General features: G+C 43.4%; 1 protein-coding gene across 8 annotated transcripts in view; it reads right to left on the bottom strand.

The window, feature by feature from the left end:
* The window catches only part of Eps8 (epidermal growth factor receptor pathway substrate 8), a 162,532-nt gene that overhangs the window by 24,782 nt on the left and 122,881 nt on the right, over nucleotides 1–14,869 (bottom strand). For all 8 annotated transcript variants that reach the window (XM_027429928.2, XM_035448876.1, XM_027429925.2 and 5 more), the window contains 6 exons: nucleotides 13,407–13,533; nucleotides 11,941–12,029; nucleotides 11,497–11,571; nucleotides 7,906–8,054; nucleotides 4,669–4,852; nucleotides 1,295–1,425 (listed from right to left, as the gene is read on the bottom strand). In XM_027429928.2, the coding sequence (XP_027285729.1) occupies nucleotides 1,295–1,425; nucleotides 4,669–4,852; nucleotides 7,906–8,054; nucleotides 11,497–11,571; nucleotides 11,941–12,029; nucleotides 13,407–13,533 (755 nt within the window). The remainder of the gene's footprint in view (nucleotides 1–1,294; nucleotides 1,426–4,668; nucleotides 4,853–7,905; nucleotides 8,055–11,496; nucleotides 11,572–11,940; nucleotides 12,030–13,406; nucleotides 13,534–14,869) is intronic.

Here is a 14,869-nt window from a genome sequence, read left to right as displayed (position 1 = left end):
CCTAGCTCTCAGACTCTACATGTAAACAATATATTGGAAAAGCAACTCCTTACGGAGAAAGAAATGCTGGGATGCTCCCCAGATGAAACGAATGTGTAGCCCTCTCTGCCTCTGATACCAACACCCCACAGTTTCTTACTTTTCTGGTTTAGGCTGGTGTTCATGTAACCTTAACTGCTGGAAAACATTTTTTTTTGTGAAAAAAAGAACTTCATGGAATTTTTTCTTTTATTTCTTCTAGATTTCCAATTCTCCCTGTTTGGCTAAATTAAAACTCTAAGAAATAAAAATACAAGGAAACAGTAAGAATAGAAAGGCATGGCCTCTATTTAAACAGTTATTTCTAATACAAATTGAGAGAGACAGAGATAGAGACAGAGACAGAGAGACAGACAGACAGACAGATGGAGAGAATAGGCTAGAAACAGTCCCACACCATAGACCAGGCTAGCCCAGAGCACACTGTGTAGCCAAACCCGGCCTTGACCTCACCACCCTCATACCTCAGCCAAGACAAGTGCTGGAATTACAGGCATGTGCCACCATACCTGGTTTATTCTAATGAGTCTAATATTCTATCTACAGGAGGGGATTTTAGGTTTTGTATTTTGTTTTTAGTCTTTGGCAGATGCAGAAAACGATAGGAATTGTTTCCTTTATAGGCTACTGAGCTCGGAACTCTGAAGAATCTCACTGTAGAGGAGTGAGTGTGGATGAGCAGTGGGCGTGGCATGCATGCAGAGGTCAGTTGTCGCCCTCTACCTTGTTTGAAACAGGGTCTCTTGCCCCACGATGCATACAAGGCTAGTCAGGGGATCCTCCTGCCTCACTGAAGGAGCTCTAGGCTTACATACATGTGCTAATATGTCTAGGGTATGTAAGTTCTGGGTATCAGAACTTGGGCCCTCACGCTTGTACGTGAGTGATGTCCCCCTTGCCCTTTCCCCTTTTAGCCCCCCAGAAAGCTCTTAGAGACTATCTGGTAGAAACTAGTGGAACAACCAGCTAAGTTTAAAGATGATTCTTTCCTCATACTACACAGATCATAGTCGGAGTGTTTTCTAAGAGAGCAAAAGTCACCCAGTGGGACTCCCACTGAGAGTGACAGATTAGAGGTCTTGACTCTACTGCGCATCAAAGCCAGTTCTGTAAGGAACTATGGAAACCTTACCAAACCATTAAGTGACAAAGCCCCACCCTGATCATACCCACCCATCCTCCACCCTCACACCCTATTAGCCTGAGTCACCCACGGCTACCCACAGAGCTCCAGATGGCATCTGCTGAGTGTTACCTATCTGCATGGCGATTGGGCATTGACTTGAAAGCCATGGCCTCTGCTTGGTCCAGATGCGGTCCTCTGTTGTACATGCTGTTACTGAATGCATAGCCATCAGATGGAGAATAGCTGGACACACTGGAATGCTGGAAGACAATTACATTGGAGTGTCACCAAGCACTGCTGGCATGAGCTCCCTCAGTCAACCTGAACCCTGCCCTAAACTGTACCTCGTTCCCATTGTTGTGGCTTTGCTCACTGTGCTATTAGGGTATGACACAGGGTGATTCATTTTTATCATCAGTGTACAGGTTAAACCTGAATTCTGAAAATATTAGATAGAAAGGCAGGAAGTTCTTTCCTGAGGAATTTTAGCAATAGATGATTATGATCTTGGACTTTAACACTGTAAACAATAAAACTGGAAGATGACCTTTAACCCTTGTCACCTCCAGATTTTACAGGGTTTCCATAGGTAAAGAGAAATGCGGAAGACTGTCCCAGATGCTGAGGCAGAATTCCCCGAAGCTGAGTTATTTTGGGGTTCACTGGGGCAAACGTTCTGAACTTGGGAAGGTCTGGGGAGCATGTAAGCGGGATAGGCAAGCCCCCAATTCCAATGAAAAGGCTGGGAAGAAGAAGGCTGAGTTCATCCACAGGCAACGTCTCCCGTGGACCAGTGCGGATGTCAAAACCACAACTACATATCCACCTGGAAGATATATACAGTAGGGAGCAGATGCTCTAAAAAAAAAATACAAATAGATGTTTTCCAGCCATGTAAATGCATGGGATCAGTCAACTCTACTAATCATTTCCCCAAGAGCCAGCAGAGATGTAGAATTCAATTAGCTCATTTGAAAAAAATAAATAAATAAAAAAACAAAAAAAAAAAAACCCAAACCTCAAGGCCCACACAACTGGGGCCAGAAGTTGCTACAGTCATTCCCACCCTTTGCCTATTTCTTAGACAGAACAGTTCCTGGCCAGTGTGAAGTCACAGGTCCTGAGAGTGAGTGGGCATGCCAAGAAGGAGGAGATCAGGGGACAAGTGACTATGTGCCTATACATGGCCGGGCTGAGGGTGCTGAGGGTTCAGAGGAAGAGGCAAGTTGATAGTGTCACCCACTCTCCTCACTGGATGTCACCTATGTCTTTCAATTCTAAACAGAATCACCTGATGCTCAATTGCTCAAGGCTTGCTGTAAGTGCATTTATTACAGTAGTGATAAAATACAGCAGAGCCTAGGAGGCAAGCTGGTACTTCTCAAGAGCTTTAAGTCACCATCCCCTGCACTCCTTTCCCACAAAGTCTCCATCTAGCAGGCAGGCATCTCTCATTTCATCTTCTTAAGGCTCTGCACGGTCACTTAATCATAAAATCATAAAATGGAAAATACAGCAGGAAAATGACAGCGCATGCCAAGAGAGGACCCGCAACAATTCTTTTAAAATCCTGTGTTGAGAGCAGACAGACTTACACACTCACAGCCTAGAACACACATACTGTTCCCCTTTAAACACAGGAACTGTGAAAGGACTCCCAAAGGTGTGACTTCCCAAGGCACATATGACTAAGTGGCATATTTTCTTGTGTAAGATAAGAACACTGTAAGCTGGACAGTTCTGTGACTTGAAAATAGCTGTAACTATGGCAACACCAAATGAATTACCATTTCCTGTTTGCTTGTACCTCCCCTCCAACACACACACACACACACACACACACACACACACACACACACACACACACACAAGAGCTGCTTTCTAAATGGAAGAGAAGTTCACAGTCACAAGGTCTAAACTATCAAACTCAGGCAGGGCCATATGCTACTCAATCAGTGACCAGAGTATGATGTCACTGTCTCAGGTATTTAGATGAAGGGCCAGGTATGAAGTCTAGTCAACCTTCTCATTCAGCCAGAGGGAAAACAGTCACATTCACAGAAAGAGGACTTCAAAGAAGTATGTTACCTTTAGTCTTAATTTTTTTCTGGATTGTGACAGACTGCCTTTTAGAGAAAAATTCCTGTTTGTGTATGTTCAGCATGTGTGTGATGTGTGTACACATATGTGACCCTAAGGTTGACATCAATGGCTTCTTATATTGCTCCCATCTTATATTTTTGAGACCAGGTCAGTCACCTACTGAACCAGAAACTCACTGATGGAGTAAGACTAGCCAGTCAGCGAGCCCCAGGGATCCTCCTGTATCTACCCACCTCTAGGATTCCAGGTACACAGCACCCTGCCTGACTTGATCATGACGGCTGGGTGACTGGGGCTGTTGAAGGGTCCTCCTGCCTGCACACAGGCTCTGTACCTGCTGAGCCGTCTCTCCAGCCCACAGAGCACAACACATTTCCTATAAAACATCCCTGTCCAAAGAACAATTCTGTCCAAGGGAACAATTAAAAGAGATGCAATTTATATGCATGTTGCTTATTAAAAGCGGTCAGAGATACTGTGATTTGCTGACGCCTTTCCTCACACCGTGTTTGCCAAACTGCAGACCCACTTGTCAAAGGAATTTACAAGAAGGTCTGGGACTTCAGGGGCATCTAGCTGCCGCTCACTGCTGGGTTTTCACGTTATTCCTTACCCGCCTGGCTATCAGGGTTCTGAGCATCCCATTTGTACGTGGGTCAGCTTTAAATGTGTTCAATTTTCCCTTCCAATAGGGAAGAAAAATCATTTTTCAAGAATATCAACTATGCCTAATTTTGTTCCTCTCATTTGCTCCTCAAACAGGGTTATAGTCTAAAGTTTAGTCAATATTGAAAGATAAAAATCCATGGTATGGTCTTCTGCAGATACAACATCGTCATGGTCATTTGTCAGAAGACTAAGGTCCACGGAAACCTCCCTCCTCCACAGGCCTGTGAAGATTAGAACAGGAAGAGAGCGCTGGAGGACAGTGACAGAGTGGGGAGAGAGGAGGGCAGGACAGAAGGAGAGAAGAGGCCAGGACAGGGGAGGGGTGTGACAGCAAGAGGAGGAGGAAGAGAGCTGAGGAGGAAGGGAGGAGGGAGGGATTATGGGATTTGTGAAAGAGTTGATTAGAATCAACAGGATCTAGGTTCAGGGAACTAACTGCCTTAAGGGTCTATAGGTGGAAAAGGAAAACATAAACGGAATAAATGATGCTTGAGGGCAAGCTCCTGACAGAGAAAAGGGACAAGGAGACCGAAGACCAGAGAACTAGCAGAGTGTGACTCAGGTGCAACAGGGAAGGAGAAGCACCTAGCGACCTTCATAAACACAAGAAAGATTGCAGAGAACTCAGAGCAGCAGCAGGAAGGGAGGGTAGCGTTTAGTCACTGTCCCTAGGTGATGACTCCCAGGGACCATTCCACCATCCACAGAAACCACACGCCAGGCATGCCGACCTCTGAGGGCAGTCTCTTGCTGTCCTGTTTGCGCTGGTGCTCTGCTACATTAGCCACGGACTCGGCCAGCTGGTACATGTCTTGTTCTGTAGGAACACCCATGAAGTTTAGCATCGGGGGCTCCCAGCCATTGCGGAACCTCGGGACGTATGGTGGGATGAACTGTTCTTTCGGCCACTCTGCTCTGTGGGATGACATCGAGTTTACAGGTTAAACAATGTGTTCTCAGTCACAGTTCTTTTCTATGCGGCTAGCCAAGCACCAAAACAACTCTATTCCTCAGGAGTGGAAAGAAAACCTATTTATGCCAGCAGTGCAAACAAATGAAATGAAAGAGCGATTCTGATTCTGCTGTATGATCTGTTTCTCTACTTTGTCTTAGCTTTTCCTGAAGCCCGATGCTCAGCATGGGTGCAAGTTTCTTAACATCTGTGCATGAGAAGAGAAATACAGTCATATTTAAAGCATGGGACTCTGTGCATCTCTCCCTTCAAAACGGTCAAGGTACCTTTGCAAACAAACACCTAAGACTGCTATGCAGGCTCATGATTTTTTTTTTTTTTAACTGCAAAATTTCCTAAAATGAAGCAGAAGACCAACTTTACAAATTAGAGTACCAACTTCATTTTAATCAGGAAAGTCAACTGCTCTGTGGGCAGCATCAACACCCACTCATCAGCTAATGTCATTGAGAAACCTGCTCACACAGCTCTGTTCACCTCAAATCACAGAAGATGCTGCCATGGAGATTATAGCTTTGCTTTTTCCACCGTGCACTTTGCCTTACTCTCCGCAGGTGATGTGTTCTTATATGACAGTTCTACTATGATGAAATGAGCATTTTATTCAAATTATTTGGTGACTTCTTGGTCCTTTCCCTTTTTATGAGTTTTAAGTCCACACTTATTGCCTAATCCCTTAATGAGGACCTGAAGTAACCCTTTGTTTCCTATGTTAAATGCTAATGATAGCCTTCCTAGTGATGCAGCTATTTAAACCATCATTACATTTTCTGATTTTTGTGGTAGGGCTGAAAACAAGTCACTGAAGATTTTAAGCTATTTTTTTATTCTGTGAGATGTGACATTTAATAAGCCTTATACAAAAAAACTAAACCTGGCCTAGGCTGGTCATAACATCCCAACCGGCATAAACCTAACATTTTACAAATATATTTAAGCTGCTTCAAAACAGTGTAAGAGATAAAATAAGAACTGGGGAGATGGCTCAGCAGTTAAGAGCACTGGTTGTTCTCCCAGAGGACCTAGGTTTAGTTCCCAGCACCTACATGTAACTTCAGTTCTAAGAGAACCAACACCTTCTTCCGGCCTCTATGTGTACCAAGCAAGCCTGCAGTGCATATACATACATGCAGGTACTCACACAGAGATATAAAATAAATGCTACTAAGTCTTTTAATGAAGATATAAATAACACGAAAACTATAGAACATGATTTACTGATGCATGGATATTATAAATAAGTACACAAAGACAAGCAGTATTTACAGCATGAATAGCAGTGCATAGCACTTTAAGGAATTTCAGTTTGGGAAAACAAGAGTATAGATTATATTCCCACATACACAGCAGCCATAGTCCAGCAAGGAAATGAGACTGTCTTGTGTGTTTCAATAAAAGAAAAAAGTGATGAGTTGGTCCACATCTTTTAGACTGGCCCTCCTGGGGGGCAAGGACAAACTTCTAGAGAATAGTGGTCTGTACACTGAGTTATTTGCTCTGCACAGGAAAAGAAAAAGTTTTGGGGTATCCCATGAGGCTGGAAATGCTGTATGAAGAGCCCTGCTTTGCACAGGTCAGTTGTTGCTAACAGTCTGCCCTTCCCAATCTCTTTATCGACAGTGATGATGATTCTAAAATTAGCCCCACATCTAACCCCAGAGAGAGCTGATTTCTGAGGAGCCAGTGCTGCACCAGTAACCCCACCATCCCCCCACCCCCACCCCTCATCCCTGCTCTTCTGCCTCTGGCTACTTTTGTCCCTGACGATGGTGGCCCCAGCAAGCAGACTGATCTCTGAAAACAGTTGCATGGGGTCTGGCAGTGTATTCCTGTAATCCTAGCACTTTCAGAGGGTGAGGCAGGAGGCTAACAAGTTCAAGACTAGTCCAGGCAGATAACTCAGCAATTTAGCAAATACCTGTCTCAAAGTCAGAGAGAGAGAGAGAGAGAGAGAGAGAGAGAGAGAGAGAGAGAGAGATTCCTACCTTCCTCCAAAACTGCCGTCCCAACCCACCCAGCTGACTTTGGATGCACGACATGAAGCTCCCTGAAGTCCCTCCGCCCTCATCTCTGAACTCTCACTGCCTCTTGTCTTTTTTTGTGCTTTTCTGTCAACTGCTCTATAGTTACAGAAACCCTACACATCCTACTGAAGGGCCAACTAGCAAGAGAATTATAAACCCCAGAGCATACACTGTGTGTGTGGGGGGGGGGGGGGGTGGGTGGGTGGGTGGGTGTGTACCTATGGAACAGAAATAACAACCACATCTCTATAAAACGCATGGGAGAACACAGAGCACACACTGTGTGTGTATATACCTATTCCCATTTGGATTGTTAGCTGCTGGCTTGAAATGCCAGCTCTTCCTGGAAACAGATGCCCTTTCTCTCAAACCTTTTCCATCACCCACCAGGCTGATGGGTCACAGTGTACTTCTACATACTTGGCAACATGATTTTAATTTTTACAAAAACTTTAAAATTATATTTATTTAGTCAACGTGTGTGTGTGTGTGTGTGTGTGTGTGTGTGTGTGTGTGTGTGTGTTGAAGAGAGTGTACATATGCCATGGCATGCATCTGGAGGTCACAGCACAGCTATGCTGAGTCATTTCTTTCCTTCTACCACCCTCAGGGATGGGACTCAGGCTGTCAGCCTTGGCAGCAAGCATCTTTACCTGATAAGCCATCTCTCTGGCCCTACATGACAACAACTTTTCTTTCCTTTCTTCTTTCCTTCCTTCTTTCTTTTTTTGTTTCTGTGGTTTTTTGACACAAGGTTTCTCTGTGTGTAGCCCTGGCTACAGTGCTGGGATTAATGGCATGAGCCACCATGGCCTGGCAACAACAAGCTTCCCAACAACATCTTAATCCCACGACATGTAGTTCTTCACACAGAATCTTACATAAATGTCTCCCTGGTTTAGTGCAACAGAGAGTGCTATAACATCACTGCTCCTTATGCTGTGCTAAGGACTGAGCTTTCATGCACTCACCTGACTTTCAGCCAAGTGTCGCCTAGTGACATCCACAGCTGCCGCTCATCCGCAGTGACCGAATAGTTTAAAAAATCAACTGTGTCTTTCGTCAACAGTGGGCTGAGTACCGAACTGGCCAGTTCAGGACCGCCTGTTGCCTGCACCACCTAGATGGAGAACAAATCTTATTAGCAAGAAAACAATTATTTGTACACTCTAAAATTCATGCACAAAATCAATTCCAAAAACTAAGCACTGTTTTGCTATTTTAAAATTAAAAGTGAGAGAGTGAAAAACAGCTTCTCAAACTGACTTATCCAGAACAAGGTTGTATTACTGTAGAAACTTGTATAGTTTAAGGTCATTTAGGGCACCCAAGTACTGGCTATATGCATCTACTGCTTCCCCTGCAAAACACTAATGGCAGTGCAGACAGCCCTTATCTGCTGACATAACCACCTAGAACTTCTATAACCTTCTGATTTTAGAGATAGCAGTTGCAAATGGCAAATCTGTTATGGAAACTATGAATCCAGAGGGAATACTGTGGAGAGGGAAAGAAAGAAGCCTCCAGGCAGCAGTTTATGCTATACCTGTTGAGCTGTATGAAGCTGAAAAGGATCCAGAGAGAGAGAGAGGGGGGGGAGGTAAGGGAAGCGGGGGGGTGGGTAGAGTTGAGGAGAAGGCAGGAGAAAGGAAGGGAAGGGAGAGGAGGGGAGGGGAGGTACCCCCACCACTCCCCAGAACTCAATTCCAGTAAGTTTCTCTGATTTGATATGGACAGTTTAATGGTCAGCGGGAAGCAGGTGCACACTTTGATAAGAAAAACAATGACAAGTGTGTGTCTGAAAACAACTCCACATCTGCCTCCCTGGAGGCTGTCCTGGCTGAGGGAGGGTCCTTATCTTGTAGCAGACAGGCTGGATAGAGACTTTGTTAGAATCTGGCCTTCTCAGAGATGTGCTGCACAAGAAAGGGTTGTTTATGGTTTTGTTTCCTTTTCTTATTTTTTTTTTTCAAATCCTTTTGAATGGCTCTAGATTGAGGCAATGTTTTTCAGGACAAGGGCTCTGGGTAGGCCATGCTGTTTTGTGCCTCGGTAAACACAGGATTTTCTAGTTCCTCTATCACCCAGAATCCAAGGCAGGCACCACATCTTTTGGGAATCCTTAATGCCAGCATGATTCTGATACAGGCCTCACCAGGTACCCACTGTCCTCAATTTGTGCAAGTAGTGACATACTACATTGTAATATAAAGCTTAGTTTTCAATTTCTCTTGATGTAACTGACTTCAGATTGCATAGGACACAACACTGGGGGAATCAATGCAAATATTAAAATATTATGAGTGAAAGCCTTGGGCCAGTTCTACTGTGAACACAACCCACCCTGATTAGCCAGCACTACAAGTCTCTGTTTTGTGTCTTTGGATTTTTTAGACAAGGTCTCACTTTGCAGTCTACACTGATCTTGCACTTTGTATGGAGTCCACTCTGTCTTCAAACTCACCGCAATCCTCTTGCCTCAGGCTCCCAAGTGCTGGGTGTACCAGGTGTTGAGCCAAGATGGCGGGTTCAATTCTTTTTGGTTTGTTGTTTTAGGTTTTCAAAACAAGGTCTTACCATGTAACTCAGGCTAGCCTAGAACTCACTAATCCACCCCAGGCCTTGAAAGTGCTGGGACTGAAGGCACAGGCACCACCACACCCAACTCTGGCACTGCGGCTTTAAACTTCCAACCCTATAAGCATTTGCAGAAAACACACAGAGGTGACTAAAGGAGAGAAAGAGTAGGACTGCTATGCCCTCTGGGTTTGCAGAGGGGAAAGGAAACAGATTGGGAAAGAGTTAAGTGCAACAGGCCATAATTTCACAGATTCAGCAGACATGCATACACACACCCATGCATTATGGCTATGTCTTTGTGGCACAATGAACATGGTGAGGAAGAGACTTGCAAGCAAAACACTCAATGTTGTCTGGCTTACAGGAAGCCCTACATGAATGTCCTTTCCCTAGGTCCCCACCATGTAAGATGTCTACAGCCCTGCACGAATGGCGAGAACATTGGTAAGCTGTCTTTTTGGAGAAAGGTAAATATAAAGTGAGTAGATGTTTTCATCACAATGGCTAACTGTGAGTTGGCAACATGACTTGAGGTGGTTAATAGATACCTATTTGAGACCTCTGAAAATAAAAGCTGCTTTTTAAGCAGGTGATGATACTAAGATAGCATCAAAGGTTTAAAGAGTATATTTTTGTTAGTGAGCGCCAGTTGACTTCTTCCCATTTGGATGAGATGCACCTCATTGTTTTATTGTTTCTGTTGCTTTTGTTTTTTGACGTAAGGTCTTGCTGTTTAGCCCAGGCTGACTCTCAACTCACTGTGTAGCCTAGGCTGCCCTTGAACTCCTGATTCCATGTCCTTAGCCTCTGGAGTTAGGAATTCCAAACTGCCTAACCAAATCAACTTGTTCTAATTTTTTAAAGGGTTGTTCAACAAGACTAATTCAACAATAACCAGGTTGTCAGAAATTCAATACAGGTCAATATATGGACACATCCAGCAACTATTAAGGTCATTTGGACAATAACAATAGACTTCCACCCCTTGATCTGTTAGCAGTCACTCCTACAGCCCTGCTGATAATGCTACTTAGTCTTGTCTGTTTGCAAAGCAAAGCGGGACTCAAATTCTCCATCAGGGCTTTCCTGATCAGCTCTGGGAAGGCAGTTTGCCTTTCATGCCTTTGTTTTCTTGACTTTTCTCTTTTTTAAACTTGAATAAAATGTATGAGAAATATTAAATTTTCTCTGGTTTTGATTAACATTAAAGAACTCAATGATACAAATTTTCATATGTTCTAAATCAAATTGGGTAAAATGTCTATTTTGCATAGCTATATCTTTATTCTTTAGGGAGAAAATAACATACATGATAGAGCAATCACATGATAGGGACAATTTTCATGCTGCTTTGTTATTCCATTAAAATAAAACAGCCACACTGGAGAAATGGCTGAGTAATTAACAGCAAGGATGGTGCCTCCAGAGGACCTGAGTGAGGGGCTCGTGGTTGCTCGTTGACTCCAGCTCTAGGGATTTGATTCTCTGTTCTTTCTTCTCAAGACAAAACACACACACACACACACACACACACACACACACACACACACACACACCCTCAAATACACACAATTAAAACAAATACTTTTAAGTCACTTATTCTTTGGTTAGAATGAGCTATTTTCAGCCACTCTACATGTTCCTTCCTGGCCTTGTCAAACCTAGTACTTGTGTGTGTGAATTCCTAAGCACGAGTCCATCTAACTTTCCCAGCTGTCCTAGAAAGCAAGATGTTTGTAACAATGCTAGGTTTCAATACATTGCTATCTATAATGCGTGCATGTGCTGCCCCATCCCCGGCCATAACTGGGGTGTGTGCCCTTTTACACTCTCAAACTTCACATTCTCAGAGTTCACACACTTGGCAAGGAAAACAGGACCCATGTAAGGTAATCAGAGAAACACACCTAAGTAATTCAGACCCCTGGGTGGAAGACAGACATTCTAAGATGGGTTGCTTTGTTGAACTAATAAATGCTCACCATATTTAGTGGAGTAAACAAGAAGTGAACCAGATCCGAAGCACTTGGGTTCTGAATGTGAGACTTGAGCTTGGCCTGTGACAGAAAGAAACAAATGCATTACCACAGTGCAGTCATCCCGGGGATGGACAGACACCCAAGTCCAAGGCAGCCTGGGGAGGATAGTTCTTCCTAGCACGCATGCTCAGCGGGCCCCAGCAGCAGGGAGAGAACCAGGGGAAGAGCACTTGGCTAAGAAACACAGGCAGGGCTTCTCAGTTAACGGAGTCTCTTCCACACGCATGCCTTGCAATCAGATGTTATAGTTAAAGGTCATTCAAGGTACACTCACACAAATCTACAGGGACAGCTGTATCTCTTAATTCAATTTGCAGGAACATTCTGGCTAGTCTTTGATCTTTTCCATCTGTTTCTTCTAATGATGTATAAATAAAGCCCACCTACCAGAAGGTTGAATCCATGTTTAAACTTCTGGAAACAGTCGACAAATTCATCAGGAGGTGGGGGTTTTGCCCTCAGCGTTAACACACCCTCTGAGGAAATAAAAAACAGCAGAGTGTCGATGAGAACTGATTCACAATAAAGTTTATTAAACGGAAGAAAAAAGTCCACATTTGTGTCCACAGCTGGAAGACTATGCTGGCTGCGGACCTTCACTCTGCAATATCTCTTACTCCAATAAATTCAGAAGGTCTTCAGTTGAGTGTCTCCGTCTACCCTTGGGCACTCCTAGTGACTCAAATCTATAAATATGACTAGAAGTCTTCCTATGTTTCAGGAACTCCTGTCATCATTATAAGGACCATAAAATTGAGTAAGTGACAAGCCCAGCTCTTAATGGCCCTGAAAAATAACAGAGGAAATGAATCAGAAGGGTTTAACAGGTGTATTAGCAATTGAGTGAGAGGGCAGGAGAACGTACTGGTTGGGGGATGGGGAACAGAATCCTGTAAAGTTCTTTCAAGTAACTTTTAAAATGGGATTTGAAAAGTTCTGCCCACCGACCCCCACTCTCACTGCTGCCCCCAGGATAGTTTGTGGAAATCACATTATAGGATTAAAACAATATATGGAATAAGAGAGAAATTGCATGTACACAAAACAAGTTACACGAATGCAGAGAAACGTGAGAACAGAGGGGCAGAGCCAGCTTAGATGGCAGGTGACCTCGAATGTCAAGGTAGGAAGTGGTGTTTTAATCATAAGGGCTGTGTGTGCTCCAGGAGTGTGAGGACTCCAACTTAGAATTCTAAGAAGGCATTCTATTGGCTACGGCACACCAGTAACTCTACTTGAGAAGTGGGGCCAGGAGGATCAGGAGTTCAAGGTCATCCTTAATTGGATAGCAATGGTGAGGCTAGCACTATGAGACACTGTCTGAGATTGATTGATTGACTGATTCTCCTCATAGGACAAAACACTTAAGGTTTGAAAACTGCTTCCAAGCTGGGTCACAAATGATGAGTTTCAACTGGATGCTGATAATGTGACTAAAACAATGGATACAGATGAAATTGGGGAAGCTGCTGCAGAATATTTCTGTACACTGCATAAAATGCATTGCAGCTACTCTATTAAGAAATCACAAGAAGGCTGGGTGGTGGTGACGCACACCTTTAATCCCAGCACTTGGGAGGCGGAGGCAGGTGGATCTCTGAGAATTTGAGGCCAGCCTGGTCTACAGAGCGAGTTCTGGGGCAGCCAGGGCCACCCAGAGAAACCCTGTGTTGAAAAAAAGAAAGAAATCAGAAGAGGAAGCTTCATTTCAGAATGCATGCAGAGGAACATCATCCAAGTATCTACATCCAGGACAACACTGAAGGCTACACACTCCCTCAAGGGTCTGATAGCCTTAGGAAGCCCCGCTCACCCCAGGGTCTGCACCCCGAGAGTGATGAAGGCCCGCTCACCTCCAGGTCCTTTCTTTTTACTTTTCTTGCTTTTCTTCCTTTTAGAAAGCTCCGAAAATGCTTCAGCTGCTTTTTGGAGTTTTGTGATAAAAAACTCAATGTCATCCAAAATATGGTTTAAGATTTGCTGGAATTAGAAATAATAGAACAAGTTATGAAACAAAGAACGAACTAATTTTGTTCTTGCTGCATGACGCTAGTTAGTTAAGGAGAGAAAATAAATGAGGAAAGAAAATGACCCCTCCCCATCAAGTCAATCATTACATCTAAGAAAACACACACACCTGAATCTCATCTCTATGGCTTTCTTAAGTATAATTTTGCTGCATTTTTCAATGCTATCAGGGAAACATTCACAGCATGCAATCAGATTATTAATTAATTTAAATTACTCTGATTTTCTCGAAGTATTCCCCACACAAACCATGGGGAGGGATTCAGAGAAACTTTTTGTTAGGAGAACACAGGGCATTTTTGTTTTGTAAATAAATGTCCCATAAGTGCTCGGATGAAGCTACTTCATATCCATTAGAGAGTGCTGAACACACAGCCCACGTACAACATGAGGTCCTAAGACGACTGCTCCCCAGAGCAGAACAAACAAACAAATGCACACAAGACTGTTTCCATCATCTTTCATACTTCAGTCAGCTTTCTCTAACCTGAAATGAAAGATTTTTCATGTTAAAGGACACACCTGACCTCTGCAGGCACCTGCACACACATGCCAACTTATACACATGGTTAAGAGTGAAAATCTTTCAAAATTAAATTCTGAATGTCAGATTCCTTTCAGTGATTTTTCAAAAGAATCTGGGAACATATACAGTTTAAAAGGTAAACAAATAACATATCTATAATTGACATAGTCACATTGCAAGCTAATGGCTATGAAGAAATAAAAGTAAATATAACATTACTCTCTATAAAACATGTTTACACTTTAAAATTATCCCCTAGTTTTTCCTTTTAATGTATTTTAAAATATGTTTTTCATTTTCCATTTTCATGTGTGTATGTGGTGTGTGTTATTTGCGTATGAGTGGGCTCATCTGTAAACGGGTACATGTGGGCTCGCATACATGCACATGGGTGTGCCTGCACATGGGTGGACATGTGGAGACCCAGTGCTGATGTCCTGGATCATCCCCGATTCCTCTTTCACCTTCCACTATGAGGCAGAGTTGCTCAAAGATACCCAGAACTTGCACCTAAATGGCTATTCTTTCTAGTTAGCCGTAGCCTACCACACCCATCAGATGTTTATGTGAATGCTAGAGATCTGAACTCCAGTCTTCATGCTCACACTGCAGGTATCTCTCCAGCCTTAAATATCTTAATAAACCAAAAGAACAAATATTAAAAGGACACCTCAATGATGAATCATAAACTATGAAAAAAGGAAAACCACACCTTCCCCCAAACTTTGCTGATTCAGGTTCATTTCTTGTGTAAACTGGCAA

This window comes from Cricetulus griseus, chromosome 8 (genome assembly GCF_003668045.3).
Source record: "Cricetulus griseus strain 17A/GY chromosome 8, alternate assembly CriGri-PICRH-1.0, whole genome shotgun sequence".
Taxonomy (NCBI): Eukaryota; Metazoa; Chordata; class Mammalia; order Rodentia; family Cricetidae; genus Cricetulus; species Cricetulus griseus.
Note: the sequence above shows the minus strand (reverse complement) of the source record. Positions and strands in the feature narration are given on the sequence as shown.